The sequence below is a fragment of the Lathamus discolor genome, chromosome 4 (assembly GCF_037157495.1).
Source record: "Lathamus discolor isolate bLatDis1 chromosome 4, bLatDis1.hap1, whole genome shotgun sequence".
Classification (NCBI taxonomy): domain Eukaryota; kingdom Metazoa; phylum Chordata; class Aves; order Psittaciformes; family Psittacidae; genus Lathamus; species Lathamus discolor.
The window spans coordinates 59,969,795-59,990,190 of NC_088887.1; the positions used below are offsets into that span (position 1 = coordinate 59,969,795).

At 37.9% G+C, this 20,396-nt stretch overlaps 1 protein-coding gene across 1 annotated transcript in view; it reads left to right on the forward strand.

Annotated features, from left to right (window-relative positions):
- TMEM131 (transmembrane protein 131) overlaps positions 1–20,396 on the forward strand; it is a 101,858-nt gene that overhangs the window by 32,506 nt on the left and 48,956 nt on the right. The window contains exons 3-5 of the mRNA XM_065677643.1: positions 3,482–3,522; positions 10,851–10,919; positions 19,853–19,976. Coding sequence (XP_065533715.1) covers positions 3,482–3,522; positions 10,851–10,919; positions 19,853–19,976 — 234 coding nt within the window. The remainder of the gene's footprint in view (positions 1–3,481; positions 3,523–10,850; positions 10,920–19,852; positions 19,977–20,396) is intronic.

The window sequence follows — 20,396 nt, forward strand, 5'->3', positions numbered from 1 at the left end:
GACTGATATTTTCAGTAGCAAATCTGTATTTTCAGAACATAGGAGGCAAAGCTTGAGCGTATGATCAGCCAGAGAATTTAATTCTCAGTAGTTAACTGCAGCCGTAGCTATGTAGTAGTTGAGCAATTGTCTATGATATGTATTTCCATTTGCTTCTGTATTTTTCTGGTTTTAAATTTGATCTCCACTGCCTTTTGTAAGATGACCTGGATAATATATAATAGTAGATAATATACTAAATGTTAGGGGTATTGGCTGCAAGTTATGGTGCTTAAGAGCATAGATAATGAATAACTTTCTCCATTGAAAAATTTAAAACTTACAAAAAAATGCTCCCTTGTTGGAGCCAAAGCTACTTGTCAGGGATGGGACAATGCTGGTAATGACTATTTTGATTGCTTTGACATAGGATCTGAACTTGTTAGCTCCGTCACCTGACTGTTAAGTAACTGCTGGTAATTTAATGATGTGCTTTAGTTAAGTTTCTAAAAAAAATCAGTTACTGAAAGTTGTATTTAATTGTAGTGATTAATGCACTTTGAAGGATGTTGGTAAGGAATACAGGTGTTTATGCATCTGTTAACTTCATAGAGTAAGCTTGGTGGTTGTTGTAGTTTACCCATCTGGCAGCTCACCCCCACACAGCCGCTCACTCATTCCCCTGCAGTGGGATGTGGGAGAGAATTATAAGGGCAAAAATGAGAAAACTCATGTGTTGAGATAAAAACAGTCCGACGGGTAAAGCAAAATCTGTGTATACAAGCAAAGCAAAACAAGGATTTCATTCACTACTTCCCATTGGCAGGCAGGTGTTCAGCCATCTCCAGAAAAGCAGAGCATTACAACACGTCATGGTTACTTGGGAAGACAAACACCACCACTCTGAACATCCCTCTTTCCTCCTTCTTCTCCCAGCTTTATATGCTGAGCATGATGCCATATGTTATGGGATGTCAGCTGGGGTCAGCTGTCCTGGCTGTGCCCCCTCCCAGCTCCTTGTATACCCCTAGCCTACTCACTGATGGTGTAGGATGAGGAGCAGAAAAGCCCCTGATTCTGTGTAACTACTGCTCAACAGTAACAAAAACCATCCCTGTGTTATCAACACTGTTTCCAGCACAAATCCAAAACACAGCACCATACTAGCTGCTATGGAGAAAATTAACTCTGTCCCAGCCAAAACAAGTGTGGCTGTATAACATTTTTTCACAGAACACTGTATCAGCAATTCTTAGTTGTCTCCCTCCAGTAGGCAGGAAAATCAGTGGTGTGAATGCACAACATGGAAGAATGGAACTGGTGAAACTGGGAGGAGAATAACTTTAGATGGTTGTGCTATAGTAAAAAAAGAGTTATATGGAGTTGTTTGGTAGGGAGGAATAACAGATGATTTCAGCAGTAGAGATAACACTTAAAGTGTACCCAATAATGACCCAAATACATCTGCATAACCGATTGTATTGCATACATCTCCACATCCAAAACTTCTTCAACATCAACACTTAAAGAGTATACCGCTTGCTACATGCATCATAGATGTGCAGAAAGCTCATAAATGCTGAGACTTACTGAGCAATTTGTCTGTTAGCCTAGATTAATGGTAGCTGACTGTGGTGAAGATCAGGGTCTCAGCTGCAGTCAAACAACTTGGGCTGTTTGGTCCTTTGTGAGTTAGCACTAGTCTGTTTCTACTGAATAGGCTGTGCAGCATCTCTTGCAGAGCCCTCAGAGCCAGGTGTAGTCTGATGTGCTTTCAGAGAATGGCTACATCTGCAAGCTGCAGGCAACAGTTACATAGTTTAAAATCATAAAAGAAGAAAAAGAAAATTGGAAAGGCAGACAGTGATTCTTGGTTGTCAGATTTTTGATAGAAAAGTTGATAATAAGCATATGTAATTATAAGTAGCTGTTTGAAACTTCTTAAATCCATTTTTAAAATATGCAAGCAGTATGTATTTTCTGCAGAGCTTATAAAATCATGCTGTTGTGAAGTAGAGGAAATCACTGGCTTAGTGTTTTGAACAAGTGCTTGTGTGAAGTACTAAACCAACTTTTGACAGCACAGGTCGTTTCCAGATGAAGAGAAGATATTTTCAGTTGCTTCACTTTGATTCGGTTTCCTCTCTAGTTTTTAAGCTGAGAAATTGATTGGTGGTAGTTTAAAACTGGAAGGTTTGCTCTCACCTTTCTAGTCTGAGATAAAAATAAGGGATAGAAGGCAAAAGAGATGTGTTCTTGGTTGTTTTGGTTTTTTGGTTTTGTGTTTTTTTCCTGATTAAATTCTTTAGATTTCAGAAGTTTTCAAACAAAAATGCGAATTGTTGTTCTGCTTTGACATTTAATAAATCCTATAACTTGAGGATTTATTTGCAGTTAGTTCTGCTTTGCAATGATAAATAATACGCTTCCAGCTTTCGCTAGTTTGTTACAAATTCGAGGGTGGAAAAATGAAATAATTTTATTTTAAATCTGAAACACTACTTAGGTTTAGAGTCCAGAATTGATCCTTGAAATGAATCAAATATTCTTGTTTGTGGACTAAGTGATTTAATATTAGTAATTACAAAATTTCAAACAAGTGTCTCAACAAAAAGAAATCCAAAATAAAAATTTCTCTAATTAGAAAGTCTATATTTTAAATAAAGATAGTTTTTAAAAAACATTTCAAGAAAAAATAAATTCTTCGTATTTTAAAAAAAGGAAATTAAGTATAATTAATTTGTAGTAATTAAAATAATTGAAATAGAAATCAGTGAAGTGTCCAGCCAAGGGACTTGATTTTGGTTCTGAAATCAGATATGAAAAGTTCCCATTCCCCACGCAAACAAATGACATCCTTATACTAGAGGTGAACTGTGTCAGATGAGCCAAGGTGCACCGTAGACTTTGTCATACTTGTAAGCTTTCTTCCTGCTCCCAAAAGATGAGTATTCATCTGGGCCATGAATTGCCCGTGAGAGAAGGACTGAAATCCTCAGTTTGATCCCCAAATCCTGTGGATCAGGAGGACATTCCATATGCAGCTTTCTAAACCACTTTAAGTTTTGTAGACAAGGGTAAACTAGCTGTAATTTCCTAGACAATGTAATCACCTTGTTTTCAGGTCATTAACTGTAGTGTCCAGCAGAGTGGTAGTAAAGGTATATGAATAATAGAGGCTAGAAGATGATTAGCAGGGAAGGAGATGACTTTTCCTAATCAAATAGCAATTACAGTGTTCTTTGTTTTCTAGTTCATTAAATTACACCAGTGAGATAATTGCTTGACTTTTATTTGGCTTATATTCTTTTCTTTGTAGTTTGGTTCTTACATCTATGCAGGGTTTTTCTTTTGCTTCTTACAATGTTAACAATTTCCTGGACATTTTTCCTCCTCTCAGTTTTTGAAGTTGTTTGTTGGGTTGTTGGGTTTTTTTTTCCCCCACAGAAAGTATAATGCTGTCAGTGTTTCAAATTTAAAATTATTTTTTATTCTTTTACAGACTGAGACAACGATAGGCCTCAGTTCATATCAACAGAAGAGGTAAGCATGGTTTTCTGAAAGTTTAATACAGGCATCCTATTGGGAGGTTTGTGGTAGTTTTAATAATGAAGTGTTAGTGTAATCAAGATAAAATACAAAGCGCGTCATTTTTCAATTATTTGTCTCCTACAGAGGAAATTTAAACTGAAAATATTTTTTAATATTGGACAGCCAAATCCCTTCACGTATGGGATAAGAAATGGAATGATTCTTTAGTTCGCTTTGTAATATATACCATAGTGTAATTCTGTGTAAAGAGGGGGCAGACTGAGACCTAGCTTGCGATTTATTGTGTCATTTTACTGAAGTTTTATTGTGAAAGCAGTAGGTTTGTTCACTTGCTTCAAAAGTTCTTGGGGTCCTTTTGAAGAAAAACTTCATGATTTTACCTTCAATAGGTTCTTCCCCCTTCCCATTGCGCCGCCTCTCCTTCCCCACAATGTAATCTGTTGTCAAAGAACTCTGCATATACAGTATCTGAGAAGAAAAAGAAGTAGCCTCTAATTTTTCACTGGGAGCTCCTCGAATATTCCTGTTTATTTAGTGAATACATTGAGCAGTAATAGTGAAGCTTGTTTCTTATGCAATAGCATTCCACAGACTGTCATGTAAAACATACCTTGTTTTCAGTATATACAGCTAGATTTTTGTCGTGGTCCTTTTCCTTCCCAGGAAATCTAGTAAAATGACCATTCTTTTTTCATTTTACTATGCATACAGTTGCTTAAACATGGGCTTAAGAGCATTCTCTTTGCAACAAGTTTTGAGAAATCTCTGGAGGGGAAAAAAAGGCAATGTTTTTAATTTAAAAACCTTGATCCTGTTTGTATCACTTGCCATTAATCTGCGCTGCTTTCTGGTTAGATACAGACCTTAATCTTGCAATGTAAATCTCCTGGATTGTATGAAAATGCTATAGACTTTGGCTTACCTAGTACTAGATTTCTAAGTATGCTTGAAATTCAGGGTATCCAGGGGAAAGAGGGAACATGAAGATGCTGAAGAATCTTAGGAGGATGTGTCAAGTCTTTCACTCCAGGTGAAATTAAAACACAAATTCATACTATTATGATAATGTTAAAGAGTTATTATGTATTGAAATAAGGCAGTTACTTTATATTTTGATCTGAAGCTTGAGGCAATTTGTGTATTATGGTAATGTGAATTTTGTCAAACTTGTGTTATATGAACTTCTCATTTGTTTTTTTAATTAAAAAGATGTATCTTGTTCTGCATAAAACTTGAGACTTTGTGCTGCTGTACCTTCCCTGAACCTCCCTTCTTTCTCCTTACCCAGCAATGGAAGCTTCTCTCTGCCCTTTAGGTCTTCTGACCATTTGTTTCTTATCTGTGAAGTCTCAAATTAAACTTTCTACCTGCTGCTTTTACTAAATTATTTGATTTCTACTTGCATGTTAATATTGGATTAAGTAAGCAGAACATGCATTTCCCATACATAGTAACTTCCAAAGATGTATTAGTACTAGTTTCCTTGTTAAGCAGTTACACATGCTATATGTACACCTCCGTGTGTGTAACTGTACTGTGACAGGATAATGAATTACCACATGTAAAGTTACCATGCATTTAGAGTTACATGAATTTAGTTTTCCTGGTTGCTGCAATCATACGCATCATAACATCTTGGTCAAAGTTAAGTAACAGTTGGTTTTTAAAGATCAAATAAAATTATGTACTTTAAATAATGTGTTTACTAGGGGGGTTTCTCCATTTTGCTGCTTGTGTGAAACCCTGCACTCAGACTTTGCACAGCAGTAAAAGAAGCTCTTAAATATCATTATTGAACTTCTCTTGTATGTTGAAAGATAAATAAGAAGATTTTTAATGCTTTCAGAAGAGCATAAACAAATAAAATAGGTTACAGAACAGTATAACTAATATTAACTACCTAAACGTTCATTTTTGTAAGCCAAGTAGCTTAAACTAAGTGATCGTTGTATTCTCTTCCCTGTCATGGTTGACTTCTGGTCATTCGTAACTCACAAATGATATGAGTTGTTTAAGATGCTAGTTACCCCAGTTGTTGTTTACTTGCCCTTCCTGCCAAAGATTCTCTTTTCCTGTGACAGAGAAAGTGGGTATGTGCACCTGTGGCTCAGCTGCTGCAGTTTGTGGTCCAGTGACTTATTTTATCCTGCCAGTGATGATGGGTTTGTACGTGGATTGTAAACTGGAGCTGTAGTGCTGTGCGTGTTTCCTTCTTCCAGACATGCTAGAGGATTGCAAAATGGTAGGGGACACGGCTGTGGATAGGAGCTTAAACAGCTGTAGCTATGTGGTGCATAGAATCTGACTGATACTTGCAGTCAGATTGCAAGTATCAGAACATGAATATAGGAATGGCAGCTGAACTTCTGAAAACCATGATCACTGTATTTTACTTCTTGGGTAAAGTCAAACTTTCTGGAGATAGCTTAAACGGAATAGTATATTGTTTCAGTCGTTGAGTCTCAGTGGCAGGAAGATACCTTTACTGGGACCTAGGGATTATGTGCAATTTTTTTTGTCTCCCAGGAAACAACTGAAATTGACAGTCCTCGAGAATGAGATTGAGGCCATGGATTAGACATGCTTCCTGGATTTTTTCATTTTCATTTCCATCTTTCCATCCATTCTGTGTGCTAATAAAACACCAGTTTACAGATTTGAAATATCACCAGGTTTGCCAAGGAGAAATAGTCCATTATACTTAAGAGCGCTAGCCTATTCGGGGTTCAATTGCAATACAATAAAGCTCTGTATCACAAGATGCCATGTTGCAAAGTACATACCTGATTTACTGTCTGTTTCTCTCTATCTCTGTTGGTACTGGTTTTGTATGGATCTTTCAAGTATCATTCTAGGTGGCTTTGTTGGGTGTTTTTGTTTTGGGGTTTTCTTTGGCTTTTTTTTCAAAGGTATTGCTAAAACACCCTAGTTTCTGGTCCGCGTGCTTAACTTCTCTGTATTTGTCTTTCATTGCCCTTATTAGAAATTAGAATATCTCCTATTTTATATAGCTTGCAGGTATTTCTTCCCTATCTAGAAAGTTTATTCAGTTCTTTGGTCTGCTTTTTAGCACTAATTGGAAGGAGAGAAATTAACTAGCAAATTAATTTTTGTTCTTGCCCATGGTCAGGTTACAGTGCATCTATTCAAGCTTCACCCTGTTCTTTCCCCACCCTTTCCCCACACAGCCCCCTTAGGAAGTGTTAGCTTTGAAGTTTAGTGTTTGATATGATGTTTTTCTTGATACAGGCTTAATGTTGGCATAACTGAGCCAACTACTAGCTAGGTGTAGTTTATGAAGAACCTTTGTTGCTAGTTGTTTCATTTGTCTGCAATTACAGCAGTGGCTACTGCTAGATACCAAAAAGGTCAAATGTTCTGTGGGAGTTCACTTTCTCACTGAGGCTGTGTTTAATACCCATATTTCTAAAATAATTCTGACTTTAAAAATTTAAATGTTTTCTCATGTGTGCAGCTCAACCTTATTTTTAAATAATAACAAGTCGTGCATGTACTTGGGGAAATATGATTGGTTACTTACTTTTTTTTAGCCCAAAGTGATCTGTCTTTGAGGTGACTTTCAAGGACATTCTGACACAAAAAGTACCCACTGTGAGGTATTTGCCTGTTTGTCATTTTCAAAGTTCATGTGGTTATTTTTAGACACACTTTTGGTTTACTTTGTGGCAATGGAAATAACATCGTGGCGGCTTTCTAAGAGTTTTTGTTGCTGAATAAATTCTTTTTATTTATTGACGGTTTATTTGACAGTTTAATGCTGTTGTATTTATTTCTTGAGGACTTACGGCACAGGAGAGGAAATAAAACCCTTTAAACAACTGGTAATGTGGGAAAAATACATGTAGGGCAATGCTTAGATTTGAATTTTCCACAGTAGCAATTAAAGATGGTATAGATAAGATTGCACAAAGCACAGACCTCCTCCAGAAATCCCAGAACAGCTAGAAAAGTAAAGCGAGGATACAGAGAAACAGTTACTGCCCAACTTTGCAGATATCTTTAAATACTTTATTTTACAAGAATTTTCTTCATCTCAAATGTAGAGATGTGCATGGATTATTTAAAATTGAGTGCCTGTGAGTACTCTGTAATAAACAGCAAGACATTATAGAAATGCTGCAGAATGTCCTTAGAAGAAAATCGTGTCTCGGCACAGATGGACATCAATATCACCTAAAATCTTTCCAGGCATTGATATTTTGACTATCTTTATAACTGCATCTGTGCCTAACCTTATTGAGACATGAAGTTGCGCTTTAGTGAATTGTATCTGGTAGTAGTTTGCTTCTGGGTGATAGCACTACAGCAGTTAATAGTTGAGGTGAATACCCTCTAAATTGGATGACTGGATGGTACAGTGAGGGTAATGATCATGTCAGGGACTGTTTGTAATTCACTCTTGAGTTGTTTTTGTTGTTCTGTTTTGTTTTCTTAATCAGAATTCTTACTGAAGGGAAAAAGTGCAGGGACCATCTTAAATCCTTGCCAGGAACTAGTCATTCCTGAAACTTCACAGGTCCAGATGACTTCTGGCCTATACTTGGTCTGCTGGAGCTTGTTGCAGATGTCAGTAGTCCCTTCTCTGTTCAAATGCATCTTTTCATGTTGTTCTTGACTTTGAAAGTTAGAGAACTTGGAGGGGTAGGGAAAGAAAAATGTTTGAATTCTGATATAAGACCCGGAGCCATAGCTCTACATGCACAAAATAGTAATTAACTTAAATGTCATTATGTTGTAAACTTGCCCTACCCATGGGTGTATCCAGCCTTCAGTGAGCAAGTGCCCAGCGGAGCAGACATTATCATCATTTGGAAGTCTGCTGCAAGTTGACTCATGTTGAGCCTTTCCATACGCAAAGTTTGGGAATTCCAATATTGCTTGTTCCCATTTGAACCTTATTACAATTGTTACTTTTATAATAACAGATGGAATTCATTATGATATAACTGCTTTACCAACCTCATCCATTTAAAACTCCTGTGTTGTCTAAAAGGCTATCCAGGGTAATATAGCTGAAAAAATGTTGCTTGAACTTTTCACGTGTGCCTTGATTGTTCCAAGTTGGGTCAAATTACTGTTGGCTCTATTTGAAATAAGGAACTTCATTATCACTTTTGTAAATACTGTAAATATTTCTGGTAACTTTTCCATCAATAGTATGCCCTTTTACCAATCATTACCAATAAAAAAAAAAACAACAGGTTCTGGCTCATTGCTCAGAGTTTTTAAATTGGGAAGGAATTGACAAAGCTATTTAAAAATCATTATCAAAGAAGGGCAGCTTCTGTTTAGTGTTATCTTGACAATGGAGGTATGTGAGCTTTTTGTCCTTTTCTATTTAAAAAGTCATTCAAAACTGGATCATAAATGTTGACATATGAGGTGATCTCTTTGAAGACTTATTACCAACTTATTTTATCCTTTTATCACTATTAATATAATTTTCCAACTTTCTCCTATGGCCCGTGACTCTGTAAACTTCATTTTTTTGGGCACTTGTTCTGCAAAGCCTGAGAAAGTATACACACAAGCTGCCTCTCATTCAACAACTGTTAACGGGTCACAGTAGCAATTAATAGTAGCAGATATTGTCATTTTCTGTAGACCTGAATACAGTTCTTCTATTAGTGTGTATTACATCTTCACTTCTATTGTTTTATGGTATCTATATGCACACATGTATACACATACATATATAAGTATGCACTAAAGCAGTCTGTAATATGCCTACTCTTGCCTCAGTAGTGTTTTATTTATATTATGTGAATGAAGCTATTTTTAATGACTAATCTCTAAGTAGTATTGAAGATGCTTGGACATCCAAACTTAGAGAGCTGTAAATCGATCAGTATGCATAGATCTCCCTCTTACACATGTATTATACCTGAGATGTTACTATTCAGTTGTGGAGTACTAGAGTGAGTCAGTGCGACATAGTATTTTTATTAAAAAAGCTGTTGATTTGTTGTAGTGGTGTTGTTGCCCGGATCTGTGCTATTAGAGAATGCAGCTAAGATTTCATACCCTATTCTTAAATTTCTGCTCCTGTAAATAGCTTCCTTGTTGAAGTAGTTCTGGAGTATAGAAAGACATCTGAATCTGGTCAGTAATTAGTTTTACTGGAAGCATGCTGGATGGAATTATATTGATTGAATTCAAGGCCTCAGCTTTCATAAGGCTAGACACGTGCCTGTTTGAGGACATCTTCCATCTCCTGGTTTCTCCCCATGTTGAGACAGAACTGGGTGGTTCTGCTGCCTTGGCTGGATTTGTAAAGAGGCTTTGCTTGCCTGGGACATGTGGCTGCAGCTCTGTCTTTGGGTGTCTAGGATTTAATAGAGTCAGAAAACAAAGGTCTAAAACAAATATGCTATACAAAAGCATTTAAGGAAAAAAGAAAGCCACTGGTCTTGAGCTGTTCTTTAGCCTTTCCTGTTTATTTCTTTCATGTTATTGTCTCTGTGTTTTATGTTTCATTGCAAGGATATGATTTCTACTCAGCCCAAAATAAAGTGTTACTGAATTATAGAGATACTGAAGTGTGATCACAGTCACATCATTCTGAATAAGAAAATGCTTCAGTCAATGAAACTGCTTTGTACTTTTTCCTGTAACTTACATTGTGGGTTATTGATTGTGCTCTATGTAACTGAACTGGTAAACCAAGCAATAGCAGAGAATGTTTCCAGACTCTTTGCTGCCTTCACTGCTGGAATGTGGTATTTTAGTCTTCATCAACTAACATTCTCCTAGAATGCTTGCAGTAGGAGGTTAGTATAGGCAAAGCTAAGGAATGTTGCTAGAGAAGAGTCGCTCTCTCCTGTAGATTGTTTCTAACAGTATAGACATGGGTTGTTTTCTCCCATGTGGCCTCAGTACCATCAGGTGGATCCAGGATTGTTTATATACTAGTATAGATGTAGCTTGATGTGCATGTAAATTACTGTTATACATTGAAGAAGATGTTTGGATATTGCTATGAAAGATGATATTAATCTATTTAGCTTACTGTTTCATTTAGTTCTTACTGTATAGAGGAAAACTAACACTTCAGTTATGTCCATTCCCAAGATACGTACTCTTGCATAATCTTTCTTGGAGACATCACATAATCATGTATGTGCTGGTAAAATGGAAGTATTCTGGCTGGACAAGTTTGTCAGGCTGTTTCTTCTTTTGAATTAGTTGCTCTGTTATTAGTATTAATGTATTACTAAGAAAGGGCAATTTGAGATGGGAAAGGAGCAAAAATGTGTAATTTAACAGTATCTGTTACAGCATTTTAATTTTTCTTGCAGTGTATCCCTATATCGGGGAAATTGCCGACCTCTCCGGTTTGAGCCACCGATGCTGGATTTCCATGAACAGTAAGTTGAAGCCTTTTGATCTCTTTGGTTAGACAAATAGAAAAAAATCTCAAGAGCATTTAACCTGACAGAGAAGGCTGTATACACAAATTGCAGTGACAGATTATCTGTAAATGTAGTTGACCTACTTGTTGCAGAGAGCTGGTGTACTCAGTCTTAAACATCATGTAGCGACATACAAGTTGGTATGGTTTTGGTAGTGTAAGTACTTGTACTTACTTTTAGGTACCTGTACAGCTGCTCTGCATAGTGGAAAGAGTTGTAAGTGTAGAACTTAACGTACTGAGGTAAGATTACCTTTCTGCTTGTACGTAACCAATGTCAGAGGGCATCTACTCTAGCATGTCCATTTTACTATTGCTTTGGTGGCAAAAAAACTTTGTCGGTGGATCTGCAGTAATTAGAGTAGTAATGTAGGCTTGTGAAAACACAGCCTCAAGGAGAACAGCCTCCAAGAACCCAGCTCCATGCTCCACCTTGCAGCTGGTTGCTGCAAGGTTATAGATTACAAATTACACTGGTGAGTGCAGTACAAACTCAAACTTGTAAAGCAGTTTGCTCTTTTTTAGATTTACCGTAAACTTCCATATTGATTTGGTTTTAAGTAATTTTAAATTGTAAAGGTTTTCAGTTTGTGGCAATCGCAGAATTTGACACTTGAAATGTATTTTATACACCTTTTTCTACCGTTAATAAAGTATTTTGTTGATGTGCTCTGAAATACCTTGCTTTGCTGTCATCCTTAGTTTGTGTGTTAATCTGAAGAAAGCCACGTGTGCTTCTTTGCTTTGTGGGCTTCCAAAGATGCATTTTTTTCTTATTTTCTTGCTAAAAAAATAGATCCCAGACACTATCATAAATACTTCAAGCTGTTCTTCATTATATTTTGACTTTTTATATAAACTGTGTGCTTGTCAGGGTTCTGTGCAATAAGTGCAGAAGTGTACTGGGGGACTGCTGCCTTCTATCCATTAAAATAGGAAACCTGTATAAGATCCTGGTTCATTATGTTGGTTTTTTTCTGACAGTAGATGCGAATTAATGTATCTGTTATACTTTAGGTTATAATCTTGAGCAGAGATCATATTCTGATTTATTAAAACTTCCGTAAGATGTCAGAAACAGTTTTAGAAAAGGTCTAGATATGAAGCCCCAAAGTTCAGTTTAAAATCTGTACTTTGGCATTTAATTAAAAAAGAACCAACTCTGAGAAATGCTGAGTAACTCAACCTTATGGTGGGAACAGACTGTAGGTGCCAAGCACCTTGGAAGTTAAATGATGCAGATTTAAGCTTTCAGCTCTTTTGCCTTTTAAAATAGGCAGGGTTTTCACATTCAAATTCTGTTTCTTCTTTCTTTGTTAATAATGGATTTTAGGAAAAGCATAAAATGCATATTTAGTTTCTGAATAAATACTGCACCCAAATGGTATTTTGTTAATAGGTAGCATGCAAAAATTACCAGAGCAAGCTTATTCAAAGTTCATGTTTATGCATGTATCGTTCCTAGGCTAAAGAAAGTTGCAATATTTAATTCCAGTTGTAAGCTAACCCATTCTTCCTGTGACATTTCTGGTCTGCTAAATGTGTGGGTTTAATCAGATGTTTCAAAAACATGCCAACTTGAGCAGGAATAATATTAAAAGTTACTTTATCTGTGGATTTCCAAAAATCAAAATCAGAATTAAGTTGATAAATAGATTCTGTAGACATACTTCCTGTGATCCATCTGGAGATGAGATTACAGTGGCCTTATACTCCTAGTTTGTAGGTTTTTTTTTTTTAATGCTGTTTTAATATAAAATAAATGCTACCATATTCTACCACTTTGAAGGCAGGCCAGGTAATTTCACGTTTATCAAAGGAAATGTATGCTGTATGTTAGGATATGTAAATCTTTAGCTCACTTGAAGAGATCCCAAATGTTCTTTGTATACATTAAGCCTCTGGGAATGAGGTGGAACAGAGGCAGGTTCTCCCATATCACTGCTCCAGGGGGCTGGTTGGAGTAAGTGGAATACTCATTTGGTTATTTAATATGAAAGCTGCTTGCTTGTGTTTCTGAAGCAACACCAGTCTTCCCCTGGAGCAAGTTCTGCCACATGTTGGCTATCAGAGATTTGGGGCTTTAAAGAAAATGAACATGCATAAAGCCCTCCACTCAAAACCAGCTCCACAACTGACTCCCTTTATTCTTACTTGCTTTCTGTTCCTTGTAATCTCTTCTAATCTGTTACTCTGTTCTGCTATAAAATGGGAACGAAATAAATATAAAATGGGAATGAAATATAACCCCCATTTTCAAGACGGGGAAAATGGAAGACCCGGGGAATTACAGACCAGTCAGTCTCACCTCTGTGCCTGGTAAAATCTTGGAGCACATTCTCCTGGACAGCATGCTAAAGCACATGAATAACAACAGGGTGCTTGGTGACAGCCAGCATGGCTTCACTAAGGGGAAATCCTGCCTGACCAATCTGGTGGCCTTCTATGATGGGGCTACAGAATTGATGGACAAGGGTAAAGCAGTTGATGTTATCTACCTGGACTTGTGCAAAGCGTTTGACACTGTCCCACACAACATCCTTCTCTCTAAATTGGAGAGATAATTAATTTGATGGATGGACCACTCGGTGGATAAAGAACTGGCTGGATGGCCGCATGCAAAGAGTTGTGGTCAATGGCTCGATCTCCGGCTGGAGACCGGTAACGAGTGGTGTCCCTCAGGGATCGGTGTTGGGACGGGTCTTGTTCAACATCTTCATCGCTGACATGGACAGTGGGATTGAGTGCGCCCTCAGCAAGTTTGCCGATGACACCAAGCTGTGTGGTCCGGTTGATATGCTGGAGGGAAGGGATGCCATCCAGAGGGACCTTGACACGCTTGTGAGGTGGACTGATGCCAACCTTATGAAGTTCAACCACGACAAGTGCAAGGTCCTACACCTGGGTCGGAGCAATCCCAGGCACAGCTACAGGCTGGGCAAAGAAGAGATTCAGAGCAGCCCTGCAGAGAAGGACTTGGGGGTGCTGGTCGATGAGAAAATGAACATGAGCCGGCTGCAGTGTGCGCTCGCAGCCCAGAAAGCCAACCGTATCCTGGGCTGCATCAAAAGGAGCATGACCAGCAGGTCGAAGGAGGTGATCCTGCCCCTCTACTCTGCTCTTGTGAGACCTCACCTGGAGTATTGTGTGCAGTTCTGGTGTCCTCAACATAAAAAGGACATGGAACTGCTGGAACAAGTCCAGAGGAGGGCCACGAGGATGATCAGGGGACTGCAGCACCTCCCGTATGAAGACAGGCTGAGGAAGTTTGGGCTGTTCAGCCTGGAGAAGAGAAGGCTGCGTGGGGACCTCATAGCAGCCTTCCAGTGCCTGAAGGGGGCCTATAGGGATGCTGGGGAGGGACTCTTCTTCAGGGACTGTAGTGACAGGACCAGGGGTAATGGGTTAAAACTTAAAGAGGGGAAGTTTAGATTGGATATAAGGAAGAAGTTCTTTCCTGTTAGGGTGGTGAGGCACTGGAATGGGTTGCCCAGGGAGGTTGTGAGTGCTCCATCCCTGGCAGTGTTCGAGGCCAGGTTGGATGAAGCCTTGGGTGGGATGGTTTAGTGTGAGGTGTCCCTGCCCATGGCAGGGGGGTTGGAACTAGATGATCTTGAGGTCCTTTCCAACCCTAACTATTCTATGATTCTATGATTCTAACTGAGGTGGTCTTAACACATAAATAGCCGTTACATTGTCTTCCATAGTTGGCTGCTCTGTGGCTATTTTGGCAGAATAGTCATTACCTATATGGCTTTCTGTGTTTGAGACAAGTCTTCAGGTTCAGGCTCTTGCAGGTGTCCCATCTGGATGAAGACTAAAGAATACTGTTGCAAGGCAGTTTATATTCAGTTCTTGTACCTGCTTTGTGGGAGACCTTGAATCTTCATAGATCTGAATACATTGCCTTCATCTGTGATACTTCAACTCTGTCTATATCAAAAGTAAACTTGTGAATTCTTCGCAATTAAATTTTTTGTAGAAGTATCTTTCGGTAATGGAGCCCTTGGGTGTTGTGTATTTTAGGTTACTAACATAAGTTAGGACTGCTTACCTTAAAAGTTTAGAAATGTGGAATTATTTTAAAGACAAAGTTGACATCTTACCCCTTCTTCATAGAAGTGATTGGCAGTGTATGAAATTACACTTTTAGCAAAAGTGGTATTTTAATCCTTGCTCAACATATGTTTCTGTGGTGAACGGAGGTTCTTGCCTCACTCAGTTTGAGCAAGGCCCTGTTCTGCAAAGTTTTCTCATTGCTAGGACAGTATTCTGAAAATCTATCTTTCGCTTTTCTGTTGATCAACAGCCTCACTTTGTATTTCCTTTGAAATGTTTTTCTCAGGGGTTTTTTATAATGTTTTCATGTTTGTTTGTGAGCTCTAGTATTTGGCAGGATGTTGTATGAAGGCTTGAGCAGGCCTTGAAAGCAGTTGCTTGGAGATGCTCAAGTACCTTCTTCTAGTGACCTTCTTGCAGGCCTTCGGAACCGTGCGAGATCTATGTTACTTGAAGTAACATAACGTTAGCAAAAGTTTAGCTAATTATCCTAAACTTATGTTAACTTCCTTTCCTCAGGAGCTCTGATCTCTTAACAGTAAGTAGTGGAGAATTTTAGCAACTGGAGAGTTCATCCAGCTCACTAGGGTTGTTAGATTTCAAACAATTGCATTAACAAATGGTGAAAGGACCTCTGAGGTTTCTATAATGTGCCAGAGGTTTGCACACTGCAATCGATATGCATGTAATGTGTGAGAGTGGTTGGAATTTTTAAAAAATGTTGCAAAATCCAGTTTTTGTTTCCATTGGAGCTTGTTAAATGTAAGAAACTGTTGACAGTAAATTGACATTTAGTCCAGATTCTACCTCTGGTTTTGTTAGCGTATCATGATAGACTGCAAAATGCTGGCAAAGGAAATAAGAGTTTATTACACTCTTCAGTTCATTCAAATCACAGTTGATGACATGATTGGATAAGACACTATTACTAGTGTTTTGTAGATGGGGTTTTGCTAGCTGTTTGGAAGAGGTATGATTTGTTGTCTGTGATCCAAGTTAGATTCCTAACTTAAAATGGGGCATTTGCGCTGTTAAAAGAGCTTTATTGATTTGTTTAAAGCCAGTGAAGTCTGGAAGCTGGGAAACAATTGGTTTAGAGGCTAGTACATGTAGGAAAACAAATACTTTCTATTTTCTTTTGCTTTTCCAAGAAGATGCATTTAAATTCTCAAACTTAGATGATTCAGTTGCTTCTTTAATTGAAGTTAGAGTAACTTGTCTATGTCACTCAACTAGTGATGTATACAATGCTCATGTGAAACAGGAAGAATGCTCTAGTCACTAATTCTCTAGGTGCAGGAGCTAGCATTTTCTTCAGAATGGGGTACAAAAGGCATTCCCTTTTAGTCTCTAGAGAAGAAACCTTGCAAGACCAGCTCATTTCATTTCATTAAAAGTAGCTGGATACACTACAAGTCAACACCCAAGTTCTTATTGTTGGAACTGACTCCCTCTGATCTTCTGACTGGAGAAGCATCTGCATTGGTTCAGGAAGCTCTCAAGCTGCATGTATTTAGAGGCTGGGAGACTTTTCTGGGCACCTGACTTAGTATGCTCTTCACATTCCCCTTTTGCCTTCTAGGTATCTGCTTTGCTCTCCTGTCTGACACAGGATACTGGTTTAACCCATGTGAAACTTTTATGCTGTGCGACAACTGATCTTACAATTGTTTCAGCAGTTGCCAAAGATTCTAAAAGAAGAAAATACTTGGGGGAAGACATATTTGTTAAACTCCCAAATTCATTAGGAGTTTTGTCTGAAATGAATCTTGAGTATATTATGTATATTCCCAGCATAATAAAATCTAAGTGGGAAGCTTTTGGTTGACTTCAGTTTCATTAGAAAGAATAGGAGATGGAAGAAGAAGAATTTATCTGCTGAATTTATAGCTCTTGCTTTTCAGTAATAAATTTGTATCAGTTTTCATAAACTAAGTGAGCATTTTACGGAAATGTCTATATGCAGACACTGGTTTCCTATGTTAAAAGGGTCTATCTCTTAATCCCTAAAGCAGCAATGAATTCTATGACAAGGACATGCTGACAGTACACTGCAGATACCCAGACTTTAGACAGACGTGAGTTGCAGCAGTAAAGAACATTAATGCAGGCTTTTTTACCCATTTGAACAGGCACCTCACCCTTGTTAATTACCATCTTCTCATTTAGGTTGTGGTATCTTGGTTTTTATCAGCGTAGGTGGACCTAGCATTATGCAGGGACAAAAAGATCAAGAGCAAAATCTTACATGCTTTGACAGTTCGTATTTGCCTGGAGGTGTGTGTCTGTTCCAGTTTCTTGCAATGAAAAGTGCTGTGAGTGCTCCAGGAAATTCTGCTGTAAAATTTGGCACAACATAACACTATACTTGTGCAGATCATTGCGACTTGATAATCCACAGCCTGGAGAAGCATCCTGTATGTGGTTATTGCTTGGGATGTAGGTTCATAGGGGTGTCTGGTGCCCACTGCTTTACCTGGATTTTACCATGTCTGGTGGCAGAAAAAGCAAGTGAGGTTTGTCCTACTTCTGTAGATTTGGCTAACATCAAGCTTAAAGCATGTAAGGAAAGCTGTATGTGAGGAAAACATAATACTGGTTTCATTGTTTCAAAATCAGAATGGTCAACAAAAGTAAAATGAAACATAGTCCTAGCAACAGAATTCCTTTTTACTGACTTCTGCCTTTATCACCTGTAATCATACTGTGGTGGTTTAGTGTGGAATCAGAAGTTAATGAACTGTTGTATCTGCTGGTTCCCTACTAGTTGTTTTTATAGGCTTTAGCCTCTCAAATATATTGTCTTGTATTTCTTTCTTTTCCGTACCAGGAAACTATGAGGGCTGTAAGAGATTCTTAATATTTGAAACATTTCCCGGTATGGAGTTTTACTTCCAAACTGCCTTTCTGACAGCAACAGTCTGGCACTTCACCATTACAGAGTTGTTCAACATGGGGTTCTTGGCTTTGTGATGTTTCATACATTATGCAACAGAAAAGTGTCACTTCAGTCAACTCTGATCTTAGGCTTTCAGTACAGAACTGGTTCTCTGTAGAGACCACAGGCGATATGCTAATCGTGTAGTTTGCTCACATGTAATACAGAGCTTAAAATCTACCTCATCTTCTCTCGCTTCCTGCTGTTGTGGTTGGTGGGAACTGTTCTGCTTGATTTCTTTCTGTTTTTTTTGTTGTGTTGGTAGAATCAGAGAGTACTTGTTTAAGGCACGACCGCTTTCTCTTAAACAATGACTAATATCCCCCTGTATACTCATAACAGATATGAGTACTTTTATGGCTTAGCCTGGGTGTTAAGTTTTGTACAGGTTTTAAAAGGTAATGATTAAAATGGTTGTCTTAGATACTTAAGTTAGAGAAGTAAAAATTAGATTTTTGATGGTGAAAGAAGGAGCAAGAACAAGTATTTGCTGATGGAGACATGAAATTAGGAGGACTCAGCAAACAAAGCAGTTGCAGAGTGCGTATATAGTCTCCTGTGAGTGACGATAAAATTTATTGAAGGTTAATAATTGTGTCTTTGAATTAATTACATGGTCTTTAGCATCTATCTGTTTAGCCCACGTTTCATAAGTAGCAGGTCCTGTCTCTTAACTGCAGTCCCTTTTTATATTGTGGTATAGTTTGATTAGTGTCACTAGATGCTCATTCAATGCAACCTCTAATTTATAGGAAATTTATGTTGCTCTATCTATTGAGACACATCTCCCCCCCTCCCCTCCAAGTTGTAGAAATGTGCAGCTACAGTAGCGCTTATTAATTTGGCCTATTAAAGTTAACTGAGGATGGCAGAACAACTGCCTGTTATTGGTCATCGTCACTTCAGGTACTACAGATAGCAATTCTCATCAATAGTTTTGCAGTCATTGCAATATTTGGAGCAGGTGACATGGTACATGGAATATGTCTAGAAAGTTAAGAGGTAAATATTTTGGATTCCAAAATTGAATTTGGAGTGAATTATAATCTACCTGCTTTAGTGGTGCTTTGGTGCTGATGCTTAACAAGTGTTAAAAGGAATGAAAAACATTCTGAAGAGACACCAGTCTGAGAAATAATTGGTGAAACTGAAGAATTTATTGGCACCTCAGCTGTTGTAAGCAAAGAGAAACAAGCCTAATGCTTGTGTGGAATAAACTGTTATCACGCCTTGTTACTGAAAATGCTGCTGCTGTTCAACTGTTTTGACTTCCCTGTTTCAGACAACTTAAATTCTAGAATTTCTCTCAAGCATTTCTTTTTTTTTTCCCCTTAAGATAAAGATTCACATGCAATATAAAAAATATTTATTGCTGCACATGTCTGTATACTTAATTCTGTAGATCACAGGATACAATTCCTGAAAAGTTCTAGGTTCAGGGTAAGACTATAGAAGTAGTCTTACCCTGATCAGGAAAAAAAAAAAAAAGTCTGGTTAGACTTTTGCTTTTGCCTAGGGTTTGTTCTGTTCATTTTAAGTTCCTTTGTGAACCTTTCTTAAGATAATTATTTAGAAGTTCTAGCACAGAAATAGAAAACTTTGCCGTTTCTGGTTCTGACGTAAAAACCCGAACAATAGAATTTCATTTTGGGTAAGAGCCATTTCAGTGGATCGTAAAGTGTCAGGTAAGCCTTCAGAAAAAGTAATAGGTGAAATAATGGAAAAGATGGTTACTAAGTAATTCTTCAAGGTAGAATTTACAGATGCTACTTGAAAAAAACATGTAATGAGGGGTTCACTGGTACGTCCTATCTGATTTAATAGGACAAAGCAGAGTGCTCCATTTTCTGGAATTCTAACACTTCAAAAATCTTCTCTCTCTGTTTTGACAGGCCAGTTGGAATGCCAAAAATGGAAAAAGTTTACCTACATAACCCTAGCTCAGAAGAAACAATTACGTTAGTATCAATATCTGCTACAACATCACATTTTCATGCATCATTTTTTCAAAATAGGGTAAGTTATTCCACTTTCTTAAAATGAGCTTTACCTTCCTCCCTCAAATGGGAACTTGATTGCCCTTCTGTCTTTAGATAAGCTACTTACTGCAATAACTACATACCTTAAAGTTTTAAGATACTGCAGTTCTTGATCCCCTATCAGTTACCGAGCAAATTTGAACTGAGCACAGAAGCACACACAGACCCTAATAGAAGAGAGGGAATGAAATATTGCATAGGGGTTCTGACTACACTGGAAGTGTAAATGGTAATTGACAGTTGAACAGCAGATCTCTATTGTTGCTGAAGTGACTGTGTACATTGCCTTAGAATGCATAAAGGAACAAGCTGTTCTTACTTTTTTATCTGAAAATTGTTAGTGTGAAGCAGTCTCTCCAAAGTGCTTAAAACTCCTGGAATCTTGTTACAGGAACTT